General features: G+C 38.7%; 1 protein-coding gene across 1 annotated transcript; it reads left to right on the top strand.

The window, feature by feature from the left end:
• Positions 1-1,411: 1,411 nt before the first annotated feature.
• Positions 1,412-18,629, top strand: LOC134000446 (CD109 antigen-like). Its single transcript, XM_062439787.1, has 33 exons — positions 1,412-1,491; positions 1,635-1,786; positions 1,861-1,889; positions 2,052-2,285; positions 2,398-2,520; positions 2,638-2,685; positions 3,058-3,137; positions 3,227-3,332; positions 3,428-3,548; positions 3,637-3,746; positions 3,842-4,027; positions 4,305-4,403; positions 4,544-4,606; positions 4,974-5,144; positions 5,241-5,393; positions 6,225-6,294; positions 6,492-6,576; positions 6,720-6,837; positions 7,380-7,493; positions 7,626-7,844; positions 8,083-8,224; positions 9,251-9,427; positions 9,663-9,744; positions 10,044-10,275; positions 10,440-10,611; positions 11,223-11,413; positions 11,790-11,945; positions 12,094-12,159; positions 13,083-13,222; positions 13,343-13,499; positions 14,513-14,615; positions 14,807-14,982; positions 18,507-18,629. The coding sequence occupies exons 1-33, from the start codon at positions 1,412-1,414 to the stop codon at positions 18,627-18,629; spliced, it is 4,278 nt and encodes a 1,425-aa protein (XP_062295771.1).
• Positions 18,630-25,227: the final 6,598 nt, after the last annotated feature.

A 25,227-nucleotide genomic window follows, 5' to 3' on the forward strand; every position in this document is an offset into this window, starting at 1 on the left:
ACATACAGTAGAGCAAAAGCTACTACAAGCCTATACTGGCTTGCACATCAAGTTTCAATATCATTTCACGCAATGTCTACATCCTCACAGATGCACAAACGCACCCTTATTACTACATCGGCACTGAGAAACTAAATACCTGGTAATGTTAAGACACGTTTAAAGCAGAGTTTGTACTCTATGTTGCCAAAGTCGTATGTGCCGAATATTTTGGTCAAATATACCTTGTAAAACATGTTTATATGTAACTAGTGTGGAAAGAAAAATGATACCAAAGAAATAAAATGTTAATAATAAGCAAGTAATACTGTGTGAGTGTTTTGTAACATGGCAGATTTCAAATCGGTTTGTTTTTTCCAAGAAATCTTACATTTAACAGTACAAGGAAAAGAGTCCATGTATGGGCATTCAACCATCTCAGGATTCACGAAGGTTGTCATTGGTTTAGATGGAGCAGAGATTAGAAGTGTCGCTTAGCCTGGACTTCACTTCCACCTACTGGTAAAGAGGAATTACTACAGGGAATATTTTAATTACTGGTTATTGGTTAAATTATGGTCAATGCTCCACCCGTAATGTCAGCTTATTTCCTCCATGCTGCTATTTTTGCTACAAACTCTGTGTAACCTGTATTTTTGTGTCACAATGGCCATACAATGCAAAACATTAAAACATCCTGTATATGATATATTCAGTTGATTTGTTTTTTCAGTTTCAAAGTCCCCAAAAGCAATAGTAGTTGTTGTTTTGTATAGGCAAGGTGAAGTTAATTGGATTTTGGCCACAGACCAGATTCTACCTAATGTGTCTAAGCCCCCACTGCTGTCCTGTCACACTGTGTAGTCACAAGGTTATTAAATAGTTAAACAGCTGAATGTTGATGTATGGATTTGTATTCCAGTGAAAGCCATGTAAAGTTATGTTCAAACAATACTGATTATAACAGTAACTCCTCTTTGTTTTTCAGATAATAAGCCAAGATTTAAAAACTCTGGTTGATGCTTTTGTGTCACATAATACATGCAGGGTTGTGTCCCTGCAGACATTCAAGATGTATTTTCTTCTTAGTATGGATACAGTAACACCAGAGTGTCTCTTTGCTTTGGAGAGGACAGCACTGGGAATTGTCAGACTCTGAATAGACAGACGAAACATGTCCCCTAGGGCAAAGGCGTTAGGAGTTTGTGAGCAACCCCCCCTCTACTTCCCCATTGTGTGTGACAAAGGATATATGTGTGATAATACGTGTATTCACCCTGGTGTGTATGAGCATGTGAGTGTGGCTCCAAAGGATGTTGGAGGTGGGGTTTTGTCTCATGCAGGGCCAGGTCAGTTGAGCTTGTGGAAGTGTTCAATGTCAGTTTGAACCAAAGTCGAATCCCGATAGTGTGACGAAGCTAGCTGCAGAAACATGGACTGGATGTGGAAGTTCGCTGTGTGTTTGGGAGTTGTATGTTCAGCTGTGCCGGGTTTGACTCAGGATTCATCCGAGTAAGTGGCGTGATTTGTTCCAATCAATATTTGACACTGGGAAAAACACCTAAATATATATTTTATATATTGATACAGTATTTATCCAATAACCCAACTTGTCTCAGCATTCGATAACAACCACTTCTTCCTCTTTCTATCAGGGCATTGTTTTTGATCTCAGGACCAGAGGTGGTGCATGCTGGGACACCCACTTCGTTGGCTGTAACTGTCCTTGCTAACTTTTCTGGCAGGGTGATGGCTGAAGTGGAATATGACAACAACAAAATATCCCAAACTGAGGACGTCCAAGGAGGTGACACTGATGTTACATTTTTTGCATAATGACCTTTTGAGTTTTAGAGGGCTAAACATCATTCTACTTTTCAGGTTTGACCAGGCTTCTCACACTCCCTCCTGTGAGTATGATTTTCCTCTTATTTCTTTGTAAAGTAAAAAAAATGGTCACCTCTTTCTTACAGATGAGATTCTTACAATGAATAAATAACCTGTTTCTACCAATAGCCATAGCATGATATCATATGTATATGTTACTAACAATACTGTCTAAACTGTCCCAGATTCCTGCCTCCACAACCCAAAGTTCCCTCTTAAACTTGACAGTGAAGGGCTACAAGGGGGATGATCTCATTTTCACCAACACCACCACCCTCAGCTTCAACCCCAGGAATGTATCCAGCTTCATTCAAACTGACAGATCACACTACCAACCGGGTCATACCGTTAAAGTCAGAATTGTGTCTCTCCAATTAGATAATCGCCCATACAAAGGCAGAATGGATATCTCTGTACAGGTAGGTCTCTGTTTTCTGTGTGAGAGCACAAAGCAAGAGGGGTGTGAATAGATTCTAGTCAGGCATTGTGTGGTGGTGGGAAGTTTGACTGACATTCTTTTGTCACACGCAGGATCCCGGTGGGAACACTGTGGACAGGTGGGAGTCCACAGGGAATCTGGGGATTGTATTGCGGGAATTCAGTTTATCCCAGACATCTCCTCTTGGACAGTGGGCGATCACAATCACAGTGAATGTAGGGTTGACATATACCATTTTATTTACCTTTATTTGTTAAAAATACTGCTATTTGAATTAAATTATATCATTTAGATTAAAATATGCATTTCACTTCCCATCCTCTTCACTGCAGGGCGTGACTGATGAGAAAACATTCATTGTGGAGAATGATGGTAACAAAGCTATTTGTTTACTACCATATTGTTTTTGTTTTTTAAAATAAAGAATAGGTTTGCATTGTTTAAAGGTTTATCTTAAAACAATACTGACATGCCCACAGAGTGCTGAAGCCTCCATATTAGGTCTGGCTGAACTGAAGAATGCATATTTGCACAATACTGTGGATTTTGTCCCTTGCAACTTACACTGAAATTTCTTTAAGAGCTGATCTCGTTATTTTAAGCATACACAAAAGCAACATTTGCAGTGACCGGTAACTCCTTCAGTGTACATATGGGGAAGTGAGCATGGTAATAAGTTAGACTTGGAAAAATGAACCGATCTTTTCAATTAATGCCATTCCTACATCTTCACTGACCATTGTTTATCAGAGCTTCCTCGCTTTGAGGTGCTGGTCAACATGCCATCAAAGGTCCTGGTTGGAGAGGACATTACAGGATCAGTGAGAGCCCTGTAAGTTCACTGAGATAACGCATATCAATGTTATCACATTGGCACACATGTTAAGTAAGTATACTGTAATACTTGGATTTTTCTTGTAGTTACCCCAGTGGACAACCTGTACAGGGAACACTGGCTGTCTCTCTTACTCTAATGCCTGCTATGAACCATTCAACCCCTGCATTCATGCTAACACAAACCAAAGAGGTGAGGTTTTATTGTCACTGTAGGAGACTCTATGATTTGAGCCAGTATTTAAATGTATCTGCATTCTCAAATGTCTTTTGACCCTTAATTTTCAGATCTATGGGTCAACACAGTTTTTCTTCAACAATGATCAGCTTCAGGCCTTACATACTTCATCAGGGATGGATGATGATGGCCATGTTGTTATGTATGTTACTGCTTGCCTGAGCTCCACAGGTAAGACATGCACTATATAATGTATGAATGTCATTTGCATCCACAAATCTCAAACCTTTCTGTTATATAATCTGTTTTATCACCCAAGGATTTAAAGTCAACAAAACTGTTGAAGTTCATCTTATGAAGAATATATTCCAGCTTGAATTCTATGATTATCCACTTTCACTAAAGCCTTCTTTACACTTCTCAACAAAAGTGAGTCAATTGTTATTATTCATTTTATTTGACATCTATTTTAAACAGTTATATGAACTAACTAGAAACTTCCCCTCTCTGCTTTAAATCCACAGCTTAGAGTCTCTAGATATGACAGAAAGCCACTGAGCTTACAGGATCAATTGTACTCTGCTGTGGTTGAAGTCACTCAGTCAACATCCATGATGAATACAACATCTATGACACTTCCAGTGCCTGAGGATGGGAACGTCCACATTCAGTTTAAGTTACAGGCTCAAGTAGTGATGCTTTTCATTCGGGTGAGTATTTTGATATGCAGTTCCTGGAATGTCCATCTGTGGAAAAAACACCTTTTAGCTGTTTCACTGCATGAAAGATGAGGAGTTTCAGTACAGTAAGGTTACACATGTTTGCCAGAAAGTTAAAATGTCCCCATTTTTGTAACTAGATAAAAGATCCTTAACATCAACAGATTTCCTCAGATGATTTTTAGTTTGTTTTAAATCTAAGAGCCCAAATTATTAGTTTGGCCCCCAGGTTTTTATTTATTTATATTTATCTTGTGTTTATATTCAGGCTAGATTCCACTCCAGTGAGGAGATTCTGACGGTCTACAACAACTACTCATCTCCTAGCAGCTCATATATTCAGATCTCCCCAACCTTATCTGCACAGGTAACAGTAAACATATATTTTGTAGCATTATGGTACTCTGGTACTATGCATTACAAATCCATGCACAAAGTGAACATGCTGGAACTATATTGTTAATTATGAAGCCAAGAAATATCTCATACTGCATTTTTAATTTACAGATTGGATTGCCTCTTCAATTATATGTGGAGGGCACCTTTGAGCCAACTGAGCTTCACTATGTGGTATGTTGGCTCAAACATATGAAATGATCCATGCAAAATTATAATATAACATAATTTGCCATTTTCGTTTAATGACATATTGGCTGGGCACAATTGCTACTTGGGACAAACTTGGATGATAAAGTAGGTGCAATGAAGAAGTGTGCAGGTGTTTTTCTGTTTGTTTAGTTTGTTCATACTTGAAATAAATCCAGAAGGTTGTGTCTCATGTGTAGTAACAAAGCTTTATTGCTTTTAATCACTGTTCCCCCCTTATTGTTTGCACCGGAGGGGACAGTAGTCCAATTTTGTTGTACTATTGTACTGGTATGATGGTGCAATGACAATAAAGATTTATCTTATCTTATCTTATTTCTTGTACTAACAGGTGAGCTCTAGAGGACAAGTGGTGGCTGCTGGAACAAAGACTTCCTCGTTTTTTTCTCTGACCCCAACAGTGTCCTGGTCCCCTGAAGCTTGTGTTACTGTCTACTGTATCCTCTCTAATGGAGAGGTCACCAGCGACACAGCACAAATACCCATCAACCAACACGGATATGTACAGTAATTTGTTCTTACCCTGTACTCATGTTTTTCTAATAAGTGCATAATGTTATTTGACATACCTGTCATTTTCTGTGCATTTGCTTTTCAGGTATCTCTAAACTGGAACAATGACGAAGCCCAACCAGGTGAGCAGGTATCACTGACAGTAACTGTCCTCGAACCCAAGTCCCAGGTGGGAGTGATGGTAATGGGGATGCATGACGAAGCTCTGCAGGTTGACCTGGACTTAAAAGTGAAACAGGTATGATAACTGTTACATTGCAAACATCTAAAGAATAGCTCTTTTTGAGGATCCAAACACTGATTAGCTCACGCTTGTGCTTGGGATTTAAGGTCATTCATTATGAACCCAGAAGCTACACTAAGCTGCAAAGCTTTGGCAAAATTATGTTTACGTACGTCTTTAGAGAAAAGTTCAAAATATAATCTCTGAAACTGAAACTTCTGTGAACCTTCTTCAGGAAGTCAAAAGATGTTAAGATTCTGTCAAATTTGCTTGATGTCTCTTTTGTCCAACCTCACAGTTTGATCACAAAGCAACAGTACACCCATTACAGTAAATCTGTTATTAAATCTTCCTGGAGTTGTTTTTTCCAGTAAGTTACTGTATCGCTATTCAGAGTGTGACCTGTAAACCGGTTAGTCTGGATGTAATTTATCTGTCTTCTTTGTTAAGAAGTGACTTTGCTGTTTCTAAGAGCTGGTAACTCTAGTGTGTTGGAAGCAGGGGTGTATGCACGACCTGAGGGTTAATGATGGATATTTGATGGAGGAAACAAAGCTCCACCACAGTTGGCTGTCTTAAGATGACCTTCTCTCATCTCCAAAGCACTGGCTGCATGTTTTATGTCTTGTAGAATAGACCACGTAACAACCTTGATCTCCTCAGGCATCAACAGAACTGAGACTGTTATCACTGCTTTCACACTAGTGATGCATCATTATGGACTGTTTAGTTCAGGCTCTCTTGTTGGTTCTCAACAGTTATCTAAAAACAGTTTATAGCTATATTTTTAACAGCTAAAGTAACAGATTCACCTTAATCATCTTTTTTGTGTCTCCCCCATCACAGAAATGTGATATTATTATGCTGACCAATGCCAGACTGTATACGAAAAAGCACCTTGATGGACCTAAAGAAGGTATGATGATGAATAGCACAGTAAATCAATGTGAGGCTTTTAATATACAGTAGTATCTACTTTCCACAAGAGTCCCCCTTGTGGGCACTTAGCATATTGGATTTCTATCACAATTACATTACTGGATTTAGACTTCATTCTCCAGATATGATATATATTAGCCCTCTGAGTTCTCTCCCTTCCCTTTGGGTTTTCAGAGGGAGATGCCTTCATGGTGGAGAAGTACAGGAGCCACTGGCTGGATGCCACTGAATCTTTTCTGTGGTTAGACGTTAATATTAGGTGAGTGCCGGAAGGTGCATGTGCTGGACATGGGTAGTAGGGTAAACTAAGTAACAGATAATAATTGTCAAAAGTGCAGTATTAGCACAGGTACTTAGAAAAAGACATTAATTGTTGGTGCTTTTCTCTTTTGTTTCTGTCAGTAATGAAACATGGAGGAGTGGAAACATAAAAGTGCCAGATGGTGTTACTTCTCTGGTAGCTGTAGCACTGGTGATGTCAGACAACTTGGGTTTTGGCTTCACTGCTGTGCCACAAAAGGTAAATAATTACTCAACATGTGCTTCAATATACTCAATGTAACTGTTTCTCAATTCCCACGAAAAATATATTCCACAAATCGTGTTGTTTCCTTTTGCACAGGGTAAGTTGTGCTTTCTTGTCTTCACTGAAAGGGTCATAAACCAAACAACTGGACATATTGAAATTTTGACCTGACAGTGGCATCTGAGGAAATGTCAAGGCACCACCAAAGTTGTTACAATTCATCTTGAGAGCAACATGAATGTGTGAACCATATTTCTGATCCAGCAGATTGACATTTCCATTAAACCATAGGCTAGTCGGCTAAAAAAAACAGTAGTCATTACATCAATGTGACTATGACAAAACTCCTGTTTTAAAAAAGTCTAATCTAATAAAATTTACAGAATTTTAATGCACATGTACATTAGTATGAACTATCTTAGTAAGGCTGAAACCCTACTGGTAGGAGCCCTGATCCCTCTAACTTTTAATACCCGCTGCTTACAATGTCAGCTAAAGTCCCTTTGAATTTTTTCCTAATAACCTCTCATTCTCAGTTGTCAGTGTCAAAAGATTTCTCCTTGTCTCTTGATGCCCCATCATACCTCATCAGGGGAGAGGAGTTAGTGTTGGAGGTGCACATCATCAACCATTTGGAGCGGGACATAGAGGTATGGAGGATTACATTTGAGCAGTATAATGCTGGAAGAAACTTCCTGTCACTGTCATTCATGGCACATAGATGGTGTTATATTCTTTATTTAAAATGATCCTGCTTCCTTCACATATTTGTCTCTCCATAGGTCATCCTGCTGCTATCACAGAGTGAGGCCTTTGAGTTTGTTTTGGCAGACCGAAGTGATGTCTCTGTCTTAAATGCCCAAAAATTTACCTTAGGGAGTTACATGTCTGCCTCAGCCCTGTTCCCTATAAGGCCTGTAGCTCTGGGTGAGATGGAAATATCTGTGGAAGCCATATCTGCAAAGACTTCAGACAGCCTTGTTTGGAGAATGCTTGTAAAGGTGATGATGATGGAAACTTTGGTTAATATCAATTGATTCAACTTCAACTTCATCTTCTATTGTTTGTAAAGGTTGCTGGTTCAAAATTTTTGGCTGTACAGCTACTGTGTTATATATGTCCACAGTTACAATCATGTAAAACCGGGCCTTGATTGGTGAATAAGATGCAGAATGCTACGTGCTATGCGGCACAGAGTTATTCCTGTGATAACTGTGAATTATTCCCATGTTTATGAAGCCTGAGGGAGTTGAACAGTCCTTCTCAAAGACTCTATTTCTGGAGCTGGAACCAGTGAAGCACAACAATTCCAGATCTGTCTCCTTCTCCTTTCCAGCAGATGTGGTACCGGGCAGCCGGAGGGCCCATGTTGCATTGGTTGGTACGTCTACCATTTGTCCTTCCTGTTTTGCCAGTGAAACTTCCATCCAAGTGCAGTTTATGTCTGTTTTTATTCAATTTGACATATGTATGTGTGCAAGCATTTTCCTTTAGATTTAGATGATGAGCGTGGGTGTTTTGACATCAAACAGCGCTGTCCTGAAAGCATTTAGGTACTAAAATGGAAATGATGGACATGAAAAAGGGATGTTTATGGAAGGCAGATTCTGAACAAATGTCAAGATGTTTGGTTTGCCATGGTATTTGTGATACCATTTGTCATTAAAAAGGCAAGCCTCAGTACTTTTGTACTCATTTGGAGCCAAATGTGCGGTTTCTGTGTTTGTTGTGATAGTCAGTTTTATTAAACATCAGGGAAATGTGCAGGATTGTTGCTGTCTGCTTGTGGTGGTGTTTTATAGTTTTTTCTCCATGCTTCCATACCTTGTAACTTCAACACTGCGCTGACTTTCCAAGTGAGCACTTCAGAAGTAAGGTTTTCTTTTATGCTTTCTCTTACGCTATGATTTTATGTTTTCCTTTAGATACAGGTCACTAGCTGGCACATTTGGATTAGTATTTTGTGAAGCTCACATTTTAGATTTTCTTGAAAGTATTTATTAATTAGTGAAATTCTAGATTTTAAATAACAGACAGTACAAATCAATGCATCTACAACTGCCCAAGGAGTAAAGAAAAGATACATATTAAGCACCAGTATAAGAAGAGATTCTCGTTCAAACAATGTCTTTGGTGATGGTGGGACTCTGGAGTGTCTTTGTGTCATACTATTTCCTGCTCTTCTGCCAGCTTTGCTCCTTGTGTTCAGTTTCACACTTACAAGGTTCAATATCCCTTGGTTGGGTTTTTGAAGTTATAAAAAGGCATGATATCTGGTGTGAAGCACAGACACTTTCTGTCCCTTTGAGGTCTGTCTGGTCTGAAACCTATCCCTTGTGTGTATAAGTGAACAAATTGCACAGCAGTTAAATCAATTGTCATTTTTCTCTCATATTGCTTTACACAGGTGATATTTTGGCCTTGTCCATCCACAACTTGGATTCGCTGGTTCAGCTGCCTCTTGGATGTGGGGAGCAGAACATTATCCACTTTGCTCCAAGTATTTATGTTCTCCAGTACTTGGACAAGTCAAGCCAGGATGATCAAGAGATCAGACGCAGGGCCCTGGATTATATAATGAAAGGTTTGACGCCTTTACATGACTCTTTGGCATCACTGTATTACAGTTAATGTATTGTGTACAGTATAATGTACTTGTGTAAGGCAAGGTTATTACAAGTGTGACTTAAATATAATAGGACATCTTCTGATTGATAATCCACCAGATACAATTAAAAGGTTTGTTGATTTCTGTATGACTGCATAGTAAGTTGAGTAGTTGGATATCATAACAGACATATTATGTTTTTTTCTTTTAGGATATCAGAGAGAACTGTCCTACCAACGAGCCGATGGTTCCTTCAGTGCTTTTGGAGCCAGTGACACCTCTGGTAGCACATGGTAGGTCTTTAATTTCATGTTAAAGGTGACAAGTGATAGCAGTTGTTTACCAACCAAGTGAAAGATTATATCTGTTGAAGAGACAATTTAATTATTCATTAATTTAATGCAGTATTCACTTGAGAATCAGTAGTTTTTGGGAAAACTAAATTAAATTTAAATGATATCTAATTCAATCCTTTTTGTTGTAGTATTCATTTTGGGATAAACTGGATTTCGAATTGCTTTTTCTTGTTTGCAATTTTTCATCTTTTAAATCAATATTAATTAAATCTCTCTGCCTCTGTTCATGGTCACAGGCTGACAGCCTTTGTGCTAAGGTGCTTTCTCCAGGCTCAGCCCTACATGCAGATAGACCAGAGTGTCCTGACCATGGCCATGACCTGGCTCTTACGTCACCAAGGGCCCGAGGGAGAGTTCAGTGAGGTGGGGAGGTTGATCCACACGGAGATGCAGGGAGGACTGGATAATGGTCCTGTGGCACTCACTGCTTATGTGCTGATGGCGCTACTGGAAGACGACAACTATGCGGTGAGAGTCTCACATGGGGAATAACCTAAAATGCAGTTTGTGTCAACAGACAAATGAAATTGTATCTCAGTAATGTCCCATTGAATCACTGTCATGTCATGTCAAGTATAGTATAGGATGTCAGCTGACACTTATGATGTTTAGTCTGGTTCTTTTGTGTAAAGGTCATGTTTCCAGCCAATGTGTCGCTGGCCCAGAAGTACTTGGAGAGCAGAGTATCCAGTGGAGTGCTCAGTAACTACAGCCTGAGTCTGGTGGCTTATGCTTTGGCTCTGGCCAAGAGTCCTGTGGCTGGTACTGCTCTGGATGAGTTGAGCAGGAGAGCTGACTACAGAGGTGATTTAGTGAAGGTTTTCTGCTATTTTATTTTCAGGAATGCGTAGGGTCACCTGTCTACTTTTATTTTGTTATCTAAGATGTACAATACAAAATTCATTACATCTTCTGATACTGACAACTGTAGTGACATACCCTGCCTATGTTTAGTTGCATTTTGACCTGACATATAATGGATTAAGAAATTACTGTTATAATTATTATAGCACCACTTTCATTGGATATTTACTATGAATTTGATATGCTGAGGTAGTATGGTGAAATAACTAATATGTCAAGGGTAAGGATGTAAGTGTGACAATGAGAGTCTGAGAAGAATTGTAAAAAATATTCTGCCACCAATGATTGAATATGTTGCTTACGATACCCCTTAAAACAGAAAGACTAATCATCATGAACTATAAATACTTTAGTTTCAATAAGTGATTTCAGTGTCTTTAGACTGTTTGCAGGTATTGCACCACCATCTGGTCAATTTTTAGAACTTCTTTTTTTTCCTCAAAGATTCACATCCTTCTAATGAAGGAGAATAAAAACATGTTTTCTTTTCATTGTGCACTATGATGAATCTGTGGACATTATTGATTATTAATTACATTTTCATGTCTAAGATGGAGTCATGATGTGGAGATCGTCTGCTGGCCTGGACTCACATGACTGGCAGCCGCACTCAGTGCAGATTGAGATAGCCTCGTATGTGGTGCTGGCTCTTTTTCGGCGTGGCAATTTGGTGGAGGGCATTTCACTCATCAAGTGGTTAAGCAAGCAGAGAAACCATCTAGGGGGCTACGGGACCACACAGGTACAGTCAGGCTAAACCTTTTTTCTGTTACACGCAGGACTTATGTTTAACTATGTGACTGGAAATACAACACAGCCTGTTTAGTTCAGCCCAAACAACACTTGGACTTATTTTGGGGGCATTTTATCTTACTTTCCAGTACCATTCTTGTGTTTGACTGTTCCTTTGGCTAGCCATCATATTCCGTATGTCAAATAATAGAAAATATTTCCAACTTGTTATTTTATTTGTGAAAAAGCAAAAAAACCCCTGCAAATCCAACTCGATAACTAGGCCACTATATTGTGAAAATATATCCCAATTCTGTACCAAATTGTATCTGGTGATAGAATCCAGATGCACAAGACTTGATCTTCAACCTGCTTTTATACCTCAGGACACAGTCATTGCCCTCCAGGCTCTGGCTTACTACGCTGCTTTTAGTGGTGCCAGTGCCATTGACCTCAGGCTGAATATATCTGCCCCAGCGTCTTCATTTGTGTCGGGCTTTCAAATTAACTCCACCAACTATCGGATGTATCAGAGCCGAGAGGTAATGGATGAATGCATGTGGGTGGAATCGGAAACTTGTTTCCTGATGCATATATTAATTGATATTTTAAATGGTGCTGTATTTACTGTATGACAGTTTAACTTTTCATCCAGAAGTTTATTTTTTATTTATCTTCTACTTTTCTTAGATTAATGCTGACAAAGATCTACACCTAAATATATACATGGAAGGAAGAGGGTTCGCCATATTTCAGGTATTTATATAGCATTGTACTTTTATCTTACTAACCATTAAGAGACCACTGCAAAATGCCCCTTCACTCTGAGTAACAGGTGATAAAATCCACCTAGTTCCATGCAAAAGTATATTTGAAAAGGGGAATTTTTTTTTTACCTTGTACATTGTAAACACAAATGGTCTTTATGAAGATGAGGAAGGATTACAGTGAACAAAACCAGCTTCAATGTTCATATTGGCATCCAACAATCATTTTAAGACAGACTTGAACAATTGTGAGACTATCCTTTAATATGAATTCTGCTAAGCGTTTCCATACTACAGGAAAATATTACACCACAACTCCAAACAACCCCTCACAATGTGGGAATGTTTCAGTATATCCAGCATATTCATCTCAACATACAGTATGGTTTAACAACCGGAGCATGACCAGAATAAATTGAACCGAGCAGCTGTGTGTGATATCTTCACCCAGCACAATGTGCTGCATTGTAAATGCTAAAGCAAAAACAGCTAAATGCAAATGTTGCAGGATAATGGATTCCCAGCAATTAATATCTGGAACACATACTGTAGCTCCAAGTTCTGTCTGCTTTTTGTATGTTCAGATAATATCACTCAGAAGACTAAGTGAGAGGTTAATTGTTTTACTATGTTTAATTTAGAGCCTATTGTCTTCTGTTCCAGCCCCCCTCTACAACATATCCTATTTTATTGCCTGTAATTCAGTACTTTTAAGGTTGATTAAAGTAAGCAAATACAGAGATTCCATCTTTATTTTGTTTTTGCTTTATGGAATAGTAGGTTTTTCCAAACAGATACTGTTTTTGTGGCCTTGAGGCTGGCTGTGGTATCAGACAGTAAACAGTAAACTTCAGCTCTTCTCCACTAAATCTAACATTTAACATTTTTGAACCTTTCCATGTATCCATCCAGATTAATACCTTTTACAACCTGGAGAGCAAAGCATTTTCACAGAAAGTCCAGCATGCCACAGACGAGGAGGCTTTCTCACTAGGTGTGAATGTTACTGTTGAGAAAGACCACTATCACACAACGTTATTAATATGCATGAGGTAAGCAGCGTGATGCAGATAGGCACATATATCAAGTTCATTTTAGTTTTTTAAATTTTTTTTTTTTTAATGCTCCAGGGTTCTTATCTTATGACCTTTTGCTTGTTTTTCCCTCTCTAGATTAAAGAACAATCAGGTGATATCTCAAACGGGCATGGTTATATTGGATGTGGGTATGCTCAGTGGTTTCAGTCTTTCCCCCAATGCTGCTACCCAAACAGGTCTTATCAGAAAGATGGAGATACTCCCTGAGAAAGTCAGCCTCTACCTCAATTCAGTAAGTATTTCACAATCATGGCAATCTTTTGAAATATGGGTTTTTGTTGTTGTAGTTATACTTTTTCCCCAAAATGGAGCTACTAGAACATTTTCTTGTTGGTAGTGTTAAATCTAGCCAGGGCCATAACCAGGATTATAAATCATGTGTCCAAACCCTCCCAAAGAAACCTACATTTTATATGTATTTTTATTTCCCGCTATGAATGTTTAAAATCAGTTTAAAAGCCTTCACCACACTGCCTAGAATGTCTTTCTATTGGAGGAATACTAAATTCATTCACTTAATTTTAACTGTATTCATTAAAGTGTTACATGAAAACAGTTTAGTTCAGTCTAAAAATATCAGAATGAGCCCTCAGGACCCAGCATGTGGAACTTGTGTGTGAATGTAAACTCCTCCTCTGGTCATCAAAACCTCAAATTCCACAAAAAAAATACCAAGGACATAACATGGCCTGTGTCTACAAGTAGCTATTGAATGCTTTGCAAACAACTACAGTTTTCTTATAAAGTACACTTAAATGCGTTATAGAAGAGAAGGATAACATGAAGTGTGGTACTCTTGCTGGTAACTAAAAAATATGTTTAGCTGCAACCTAGGTTTACTTTTTGGCTGAAGTCATTAAACATACACCAGGTTCACAAATATCATGTCACGTTATTGCCATTCACTTGTTTAGCACATATGTTTATAATTTGGTTAACTTTGGCTACTGCTAACTGCTCAACTTTTCCATGTAAGGCAGCTGTGCTTTTAGGAAGATTTAATAAACAAAGACAGTGTGTTTATCAGAAAGAAGTCAAGTAAACTGTCTACTATTTGTTTCTGTGACATGGCTGAAGATTTCTGTAGACATTTCTTATTGGCTTTAAATTTACAGAAAAAATAATATTTCTTTTAATAGAGACAAGGTATATCACAAGATACTTAAAAATTAGGTTAAGCAATTAAACAGGATTTTGTATTTACAGACAGTTTATCATCACTCACCACTCTGGTGTCTTTTTCAGATTACCAAATCAGAGGTTTGCATCAGACTTCCAGTCATCAGAGATTACAAAGTGGCCCGTGTTCAGGACGCTGTGGTGCAGGTTTATGACTATTATGAACCTAGTAAGTACAATGGACAACACTCGTAATGAACTTGTAATTTCTAAGTATGCACATACATACAAGATGTAAATGTAAGTCCAGATCACTCAACATGTATGTAGCCACTATAATTTTACAATGACACACACAGAGAATCACATCAAAAATATCATCATGATCATAGTCATCTCATTATTTCCTCTGTTTCACAGCGAGAAGAGCAATAAGGACTTACAATTCAGACATCCTGCACAACATGCACTCCTGTTTCTTCTGTGGTAAAGACTGCAATCAATGTAGGCCAGGAGTCTCCATCACTGTTCCCTCCCCACTTCCATCTCACTCTATAAGTAGTTCCACCTACAGCTTAAGTTGCCTGTTTCTTGGAGTCACTGCTTTTTTAACTGTAGTCTAATTAATTTTCTAATTATTTTAACTAATTAGAAGTAATGGATATAGACTAAGATACATAGATTTGGTGCTGTATGTGCACATATGTTCATGCACTGGATGCGATTTCAAGTGTTTAATTCTTTTTCATTTAATATTTACCAAAATCATTACTTCTTGACAGATTGTTGACATGTAATTTTGTTTAGTGCATATGTGCATATTTGCCAGTTTTTCATTTGTGTGTATTTTAACAAAATGTAAATCAGAATTTACTCTTTCAACACTGAATCTGTGATATTTCAGTCCATATTTTTGGTTTCTTACAATAGAAAACACATTTGAGAATTTCTTCACTTACTTAGCCCGCCATTCTCTGTATGATTTCATGTGACGACTTGAGAAAAATGTTTTATATAGAACTCCTGTTTAGTTTGCAGCAAAACAAAGGAAAATGATTTATTTCTCAGTTCCGCCCATGTCCTGTTGTCACCATTTTGGCAGACTATGCAGACACATTAAGCTGCCTGAAGCAAAATAAAGGCTTTAGGACTTATTCCCCCAGCTCTACTGTACTTCCCAGAAAATAGCAGACTTTTGGATGGAACATGTTTTTACTCATGTTCATATATAACAGTACTGCCTGACTTCATTGTGTTAGTGTGTCGTAATGGCACCAAGTAGGCAAATGCTCCATAAGGTTGATTTGGAGGGAGATAAAGCGCACCTTAATCTTGTGCCACGTCATGCAACTCTGAGCCAGAGGAATGCAGACTGATCTGCAGAAGTATGCAGAGGGAACACACACATGTAACTCATCACTGAAGAGTAATCAGATTTCACAAAGCTGAGGTTTGATAAAATATGATTATTTCTACGGTTTCAGTCTGCTGTGCTCAGTTCATGGCATGTTTCACTTTGAAGAACATTTTACATTTTACAGCATGCTCACCTAATCATAATTAAAATGTTTTTTTCTCCTAATCAATAATCTCACACTGGCAGCATTTTACTTTAAACATAACAGCAACTGTATTGAAATATACCATGATACTTAATTGTGTATATTTTTTCTCCACATAGTGTAAATTGATGCATACAGGACTGTTAAAACTATTACTAAGATATAAGTAGCTTACTCTTAAATCCTGACACACAAATGTGGAAAGTTATAAGTGTAATACCAAATTCAAATGTAAATCAAACCTGTCCTTCAGTAAGTCACTGAATCCCATGAGTGGCAGAAGGAATCTGCTGAGAATGTCAGTTGTCACAGATAAATTAAATACATACTTCATACATACTTAAAACATTTGACTCATTAACTTTTGTTGAGATGAAAAACCTGCAGATCTTCAGAAAAGACAGTTTTATAAATTGGACAGGACATTGCTACAGTGAATATGTTGGTGGGTCTCAAAATCTGACCATCTGTAACCGCACCGCACTGTAATGTGCTTATACCCCTATCTATTCTCCATGGGGATCACACATGCTGTAGTTTTAAGACATCCCCTTATATAAGCATGTTGCTCTAACTGTTGCTGCACACCAGAAGCTTACTGGAGTCTAAGCAGCTTCAGGGAAAAGGGGGAGACACACACATACATGCACCAATGCACACAAACCCCCAAACTCATCGTGTGTGGATATAAACACATCTAGCTGCAACACAATACCCAAAGCAGAAATAAAGTTTGTAAGCTGATTCCATTGAAAACAGCACATCTTTGCTGCAAAATGCCAGTAAGTTTAACATAAAGTTGAAAAGCTGCAGTACCAGATTCACAAGCACTAGATGGCAGTCTTGGTATCATAGTAGGTTGGATTTCAAAGTTTATTAAGCCCATATTGTATCACAAACAGGAAATACTTTTTGCTTGCACACTTTACATGTGTAAGATCTGATCTTGCTGTTACTAATAAATACAGCATGTGTTTATCGTGGAAATGGTGTGTGTCAAGCATAATACTTAACTCTTAAAATAGTTTACAACCAAGTTTTAAACAAATTTGACCAGTGCTACACAATATGTAGTTTTTTTGTGTGATGCAATACAGAAGTTGCTATCCGTATGCTGTCTGAAAAGTTCGTATCTGTAAATAGTTGTGTAGGGTTTTGTTTAACTGTCCAGGGACTCAGAATATGTATCCATGTGGGATATCACTGCAAACATTAAGGTCATGACAGATGACCCTTACTAACCAGGACCTTGTTGTGGGTCAGGCTACAAAAACAGACACTCAATCAAGGGCATACGCTGGTCATGATGTCATGCATTTACTGTGTCAGTGGGGTTCTTCAAAGGGAGGCTTGATAACTGTCCAAAACAGTGGCCTTTACTAGTACAGAGCTTAGGTTAAGTGCAGTGGAAGTATTAGGAGTTCAAGATAGTTGTAAGAAAGCTTCCTTCGCAAGATGTGTCTGAGAAAGAGATTTATACCCTTACAGAGCATCTACCTTTAAACATTTTTGCCGTTTTAGTTGTGAAAAGCAACATGTGGTTTAAAAGAACACAATCTCCCAAAGTGAAGCTTTAGCAGTATTCTCTATTTCTGCAGACTGTCTGGAGCTTGTGGTTGGGTCATATCATGCCCAGAACGACACTGAGTTCTAAAATCTTACATCAGGGCCATTGAGTCTGCTGACATTTATTAATATTTGCTCCCGTCAATGTGGCTGTGAGAGGAATAATATTGGATGCAAGCCTGTCACCCAGGAGATGCAGACGGGGTAAACAAACTGAAAGAAATGATTATTTATGAGGTACATCTCCTGATGGGAGACATTAGTGAAACATGCAATATTGTTGTTGGACTCACTGTGACAGATGGCAAAATGAAGTGTGTGTTTTGTTCAAATAAGCAATTTTTATTGACAGCAGGTTTTGTAGATGAATCTTCAAAATGGGATGTATTGTATTAGTGAAAGAAATCTGCCTCTTGCTGAATAGATCAAAAGGAAAGTTCAAATAACAAAGATCTGTATATTTTAGTGTACAGTGTTGTACCCTTGTAGCTTTGAATATGTAGGGCATGATATAGTAGAATATTATAATGATGAATTGCTTAATAAAGACAATATAGTTTACAGTCGGTAACCAAAGTCATTCAGGGTATAGTTAGATGACGCGGTTTTGGCAAGTTTGATGCTTTATTTCAGTAAAACATTTATTCCAAAAACAGATACAAAATTGCTCCCCATGGACCTGCTCCAGATGACATCAGTAGGAAAGAATCACCATCACAAATAACCACATCATATGGGACCCCAATACTGTTGGTGTCATGACAGGAATTAGGGGTGGCAGCAACAACATCTGATGAGTCGAAGGGAACACTTCCAACTCCCTGGTGATGCTACCTAAACGACTCCCTGTGTCTGCCGTTGGGAGGAGGATGATGCATTTGTTTGGCAAGGCACGCTCCATTCACCGGGGCGAGTCATGGAAAATCCCTTTGAGCTTCCATCCCACCCAGAGTGAGTGTGTATTTACACAACCCCCAGGTGACCCTATACAGGCCGTCCCAGACAGTTCTGCTAGAGACGGGAGACGAATCCATCCCAGACAAAGGGGACTCCAGGGGAACAAAGCGCGGCTGAAGGCCCACTCAGTCATCGTGCTTGAGAGAAGCCATCCCTGACACTATCACTATGGTATGATCCTCTCAAGTAGAGATGATACCAAACTCGGGCAGTCTGGTTCATGCTTCGTCACCACCACAGAGTATGTTTGGGTGACTAATGTCTGTGTGTGTGTGTGCAGGTGAATGCTATCTGTGTATCTGAGTCACTGTCTCTTTGTGTGTCAGCAGACATTTAGATACATGTGTCTGCATCACTGTTTTTGTATGAGTTGATACAAGCCCAATAAGACATCACAGCACAAGAGCCAGATCCAAAAGTGTATAATGAAGCATAGCATTAGTTCAAGCAGAGCACTGAAGTTGCGCTTGTAATTGTTGTTCGTATCAGCTGTTTCATACAGTATATGCTTCACAAACACTGGCTTATTCACAGCTGTGTGGCTAGTAACATCCAGGCATATTCATGCAGGTGTACAGTGTTGAAATCATAACCACTCATCACTTATACTCTGCTGATTAGCTTATATCAGAGCCAATTGCTGCAGCAGCAACTGTGTGCTCATGAGAGTACTCAGTATTACTCACATGTCAGATGAGAAGGGCTCTGCTAGCATTCATAGTGAATTACCATGCAGTATGCTTGTTGCTTCCCTTAGGTTAGGAACATTTTGAATATTTCCTTTGGACTGGTATACTTTTAGTATCATACTGTCTTCCATTTCAGTCACAGATCCACTCATAAAAGTTGTTGCTGGAAGAGTGTTGAATTCACTGGATGGTAGGAAAGCTTCTTTGTGACCTTAAAGCTGGGTGAAAGAACAACCGCAGGCATGTGTAAATTAACACAAAAAACAATGTATTCCAACAGAGACAGGTCTCATTCAAAAAAGTTAATAGATATGTCCTAAAACCATACTACATGCTAATTCCAAGCAGGTTTTGAGGACTGAACACGTGATAAAAAGTACCCTGAAAACCTTGTTTTTTTGACTGTGCTGTTGATTTGCACTATTCTCCCACAAATCAATGCTCAAAGGAAATGGAGGAACTGCTTGCAGCTGCTAAAAATTAAAAAGAAATTGTGGATGGTGGTGAAATAGCTCCAGGAAACTTCAGAAACAAACAAAAAATACTGTATAAGTTTTCGAAAAATATTTAGCTGTGTCTTTGTAAAGCTTATTTATTCATTGTTGTGGTGGCATTTTTAAAGACACAGTTTGAATGATGTCTGATAATGCAAGTATTATATATAATTTCCTGCTAGTATAAAACAGTTAAGTATGATTTATTGTATTCTAACAGCAAATAATAGTATACTGTAAAGGTTATTATATATACTGCAGTACTGTGTGCAAATAGTATGCAGTATAGACTCACTATGTGAAAACAAAGATTGTGCAGGACTGCTTCTTTGCTCATTGATTGGTGTGTTGCTCTGAAGCTGAACAGTTAGTTGGTTGATGCCCGAAAGTTACAGTATATTGCAGCTATACAGCGAATAAACAGTAATCTCAATCATACATCTTCTGGCCACCTGTGGCAGCATTGAGGTTTATGCAGCAAAGCAGCAGTCACGTTTAATCTTTAATTGTACATATGGAGTTTAATGGAAGGGACCTGTCTCTGTAGGAATAAATGATGCTTAGTGTTACTTTCCTTTTTGTCCCCCAGCTAACTGCATAGGTTGCAAATAAGATTCCTATCAATTCAGTGTGTTTGTATTGTAAGCATTCTTGCCATCACAGATTTCATGAGCAGATCTGAGACAAAAATGTCCAAATTCCAAGAGATAGCCACGAAGGATTGTGAAATGTAGGTTACAGTTCTGGATCAGGGCTAAGGTCTTAAGGATTTCTCCAACACTCCTCATTTCTCTTCCTCACATTTCACAGCTACTACCATAGCATTCCATGTATGTTTCCTTATTTATGTTTCCTTTTGTAGCCCCATTGAGGTCCACTTGAACAGAATGAAGCCATTTCCATTATGGAGAAAATCCATCATGGGGAAAAGCTTCAACGATTGATTGATTCTGGATTCAGGATGGTTCATTGAGTCATCGCCTCCGTGCTCTGTTTAACCAACTTCACACTGTTTAGAATGACTCACCAAGTCAGGCTTTGGGGTTCTGTTGCATTTGAGTGTATGTGTGTATTAAAGAATGATTGAAAGAATGAATTATTCACAGCAGGAGACAGACTAGACTAATAGAAACAAGGAGCAGACTTTGACTCTAAATGCTGCTATGACTTTTCTCACCTAGGTGCTCGCCTAGTTTTCCACTCATTTTTCAACCGGGTCAGTTTTTCTACCCCAGATTCAGCTGTCACACATTTCCTCAACCTTACTGGCCAATTAGAGTAATCAGGAACAGGTGGAAGTAGGTTTACACCACTGCTCCCGTCTGTGTATGTGTGAGTGTGTTTGTACTGTATGCGGACATAAGGGAGAGTTGGACACACAAAAAAGAAGAACAGGAAATCAAAGCAGGATTGTTTGTGTGTGAAAGACAAGGGGGAGACTTATGAAAGCAGCACATGTGTGTTTGCAAAGACATATGTGACTGACGTGAGGTTATTATGTGACTAAACCGCAGAGGGAGTGGGAGTTCCTGAAGTCTGATTAGGACCCAAACAATGTCTGAGTCGACTGGATTCGTGTGATCAACTGCTTTGATTACTCTACGTGGAGGAAGCACACAGGCCCTTGCTTCCCTCAGTTAAACACATGTGACATGAGGGTTCATGCAGTAGCAAGGATAACGGGATTGATGAATGGAGGGAGCTGTGCAAATAAACGCGCCTGCTCTGTTATTCCACTGACGTATGGCTGGAGGATAATGAACACCTAAATGGTAGACTGAGTCACAGTTGAGATGGAGTGTACAGAATAAGATGCAATTTACAGTGTCTCGTCTAGGAGTAGTTCATTAATTCATTTTTATCAAAGGTTGCAAGCCTGCTCTTGCATAAATCACTGATTTGAGGTAGGAGAAATATTGTGTATAATATTGAGATCCAATTAACAGCAGGATGATGCAATGGAGGATATTCACCTGATTCAAATTATCCTTCAGACCTCATGGTGGTGACTGTGCTGAAGTTTCACTGAGCAAAACACTAGGGGTGCAGTATGTACTGTACTAACCTTTATAGTATGCAGCTTTTGTAGGTAGTTTTAGGACTTTGCCATTTCTATGAAAAGGAAATTATACATCTTGCAATGCCAGAAATTAGTACTATGAATGCTACTGAAAATTAAACCCAAAGGCACACTATGCAATATTTGTTGATCAATTACTGTTTGTAAACACAACATTCAAAGTTTGCCCCTCTTCCCCTGCAGAGCACAGCAGACAAAGTGACTGTATTCATGTTGACTAGGACTGCTTGCTGCCGTAAGTGCAACAAAATCTGGCAATAAGGGAGACAGTTGTGCGAGCAATTTGTCAAACAACTGCTGAACAAGCAGAACATCAGGGCTGTGTCCGCCACTTTCGTAGCTTCATCTTGGATGTGTGCTTATGATCTGGCACGGTAAATTGCTACGTTGGATCAGCTGGAGGGAACAACTCTCGCAAGTGTGGTTAGGATTAAGTGCACAATGATGAAACCTAACGCATACAAATCTTGCACATCATCCCTCCGGCTGATCCAATCCAGCACCAACCATCTGTTACCTGGTCGCTGCATTCTTATACACTCACTCCCGGTGCACTGCTATAGGCTGGGGTCTGCCTACCCGCCCAAAGATTGCAGCCCAGAACCATCCCAAATATGGCAAAGTATTAAGAAAATACAGGCACTGTCTCTGTGGATACATATACCGCTACAAACTTGTAATTGATCATAAGTGATGACTGAGAGGCATTACTTTTGTATGAGTTTATACATTTTTATTTATTTTTCCTGAAAATAAATAAAAATGCAAGAATCCTGCATAGTATTCCTAGAATTCATATAATACTCATAGTATTGAATATAATAGAGAAGTTTAATGTACTGTGCAAAATTGAGTTTCCAAGATGCCATAAAACACTGTGTTTTGACATCATCTTTCTGTTTGACTAATCAATTCTTATTTTGAAAGATGGATCTTACCAGTTATACATATTTACAAATCATAAATCAGAAAAATGCATCAGTTTTACACATCTTGACTGACTTATTGGGAAAATAGTTGTATAATGACATCTGCAGCACTGAAGGAGCTATCTAAGTTTAAGCATAACCCTAGAAATGCCATCAAGGGGCCTGAAGACTATTGTTTTTTTAAAAAGAAAGCCTACATTACTCTCTGAGATGTGGGTTTTTGCATTATGGGAAATTTGGGATGCAGTTCCTTGGTGCTGAACTCAGGTTGTCTTAGTCTCTGCTGCACCATCTTTGAACATTCTCTTCCAAATTTGTAACTCTCAGTTCCCTCAACTTAGGTAGTGAAATTAATAAATTGCTGGAGTAGTCCTTTAAGATCACAGACAATGTTAATGTCAAGAAAGCAACCGAAAGACGAGTAAGTAATAAGGAAACAATTGAGGCCTCAGTCAGAACAGAAAGGATACAGTTCAGGATACAGAAGGATTCATGCCTAATCACAAAAAGAATCATCTTCTTGCACACTAATACTGTTTGCTGTATGTGTAGCAAAACATTTTCATGATACAATAATGGGACAATTACCATGCCATAGTCTTTTTCTCTGTTTCTCTTTCTTTATCTGTCCGCAATTCTGCCTGGCCCCGTCTGTCCTGTGATTTCAACAGAGCTGATCTTGTTGTCTAAATATTTCCTGTCACAGTTTAAGGAGTTTTGCAGGAGGGCAGATGGTATAAAACTCAGAAGCATAATATTTCCATTTTGCTACTGGGCTGCGAGCCACTTTAGGCCCACTTCAATATCATGAGTGACAGAGTTATAGGGAAGCACCATGGGTAGACACAGGCAAGATAATCAAAGCTAGCTCTTCCAGGTGTAAACTGTTACCACTCCATTACCATTAATGAGCAAGGATGTCTCTGTGTGTCTACATGTTTTTAGGTCTACACTCAGCCATGGCATTCAGAGATGTGATATTTTGTCAGCAGGTCATAAATCCAGACCATAAAAGGCACACAGCCTTGAAACGTCCCCTTTACAAATATATTTTACATGTTCAGATGTAACGTTAATGTAATCAGAATGGATAAACTGAATTTAACTTACACAATCTCGTTAAACTGGAATTCAAGTTGGTCAATCTCACAGTCAAGGGCTCATAAACTTTACAGCCTGGTATCAGACTAGTGAGTGAGGTCACTGCTCCTTTTGTCATGTAAAGGCACAGCAACACCAGTGAGAAGATATTTCTTAGAATTTTTTGAATTGAAGAGTCTATCCAGTTCTGCTTTTCCAACTGGAAATGGAGCTTGTAATGATTTCCATAATCCTTTTAAACCCGGATTTTCTGTCCCATTAAAATGTATTTATTGATAGCATAAACACTTGATCTGTTAAATAAATTAGACTGTTCTTGGCTGCTGAATGCCATTGTATGGAGAGATATGGATAATGTATTTTCTGTTTTCTGTTTTGGTAAGGCAATGTGAGAAGTTCAGACAGTCCTTATGCAGGACTGTTGCTTATTAACAAGGAAAAATTGTCTGGGGTTTTTGGCAATCGCTGCATGTGATATGTTACGCCAGATGTGCACAAAGATACAGTATAATTACACACCCATACAGTCATATAAAATTCCCACATCTGAGTTTCAAATGTTGTGCTATTCTTTTGAAGGTGTGCTGCTGCCTTGTGACACCGAAGGTATTTCCAGACAGCATCTGTATATACATGCACTGTGTGAATGAGTGAACAAGCGCTGCTGACACATCAAACACCTCAGGGAAACACACCCAATCTGCTCTTGATTTTTACACTTAACTGTAAATCCTCCCTTTAAACTCATGGTGCTTAGAGACAAGCTGAGCTCTCACCACAGCAGACAGAACAGGAATGTCTGTCAGGACGACATATGTGACTGTTTGGAAGGAAACCAAGTGGGGGCTAATAGACCACTGTAGACTGCAGAGCCAAAAAAAGAAGCTGATTTCTCAGCCCTGCTGCACCACACACATCTCTTCATTCACGTACCTGAAGTACATGTGCAATAACGTCATGTGTGTGATACTGTATCTGTTATGACATATGTAACATTCCATGGTATGAAAAAATACATACTGATGACCTGTTGCTACAGTACTGTCTTTCCTTTCTGTTTGCACATACAGTAGTGTTAGGCCCTTGACCACAAATGATGTACTTCTCACTTTGCATTTCCTTTTCATTTTTGAATGCATGACATATAGCTTTACATTTTTGGTTGAATCCTCGCTACTGTTCCAAGCAGCCACAGATTTCCATTAATTTATGTAAAATATGAAACTTGGTTAGCAGACTCCTAAAACTTGTTAATAGGGTTAATTTAATCCACCCCATTGAACAACAAGTCTCCATTATTTTTTTGTCAGTTTCGCATCATCATTGTGTGGTGCACTTTAACTGCACTCCATCACCTTGTAATAATAATGAGCTAATATTAACCAGAAATTAATGGATAGCCAATCAATGCATGGAAAAACAGAGAAAAATGCATAGATCTTTCTAAAACATAGCAGAATGGT

The sequence above is a fragment of the Scomber scombrus genome, chromosome 19, assembly GCF_963691925.1.
Source record: "Scomber scombrus chromosome 19, fScoSco1.1, whole genome shotgun sequence".
Classification (NCBI taxonomy): Eukaryota; Metazoa; Chordata; class Actinopteri; order Scombriformes; family Scombridae; genus Scomber; species Scomber scombrus.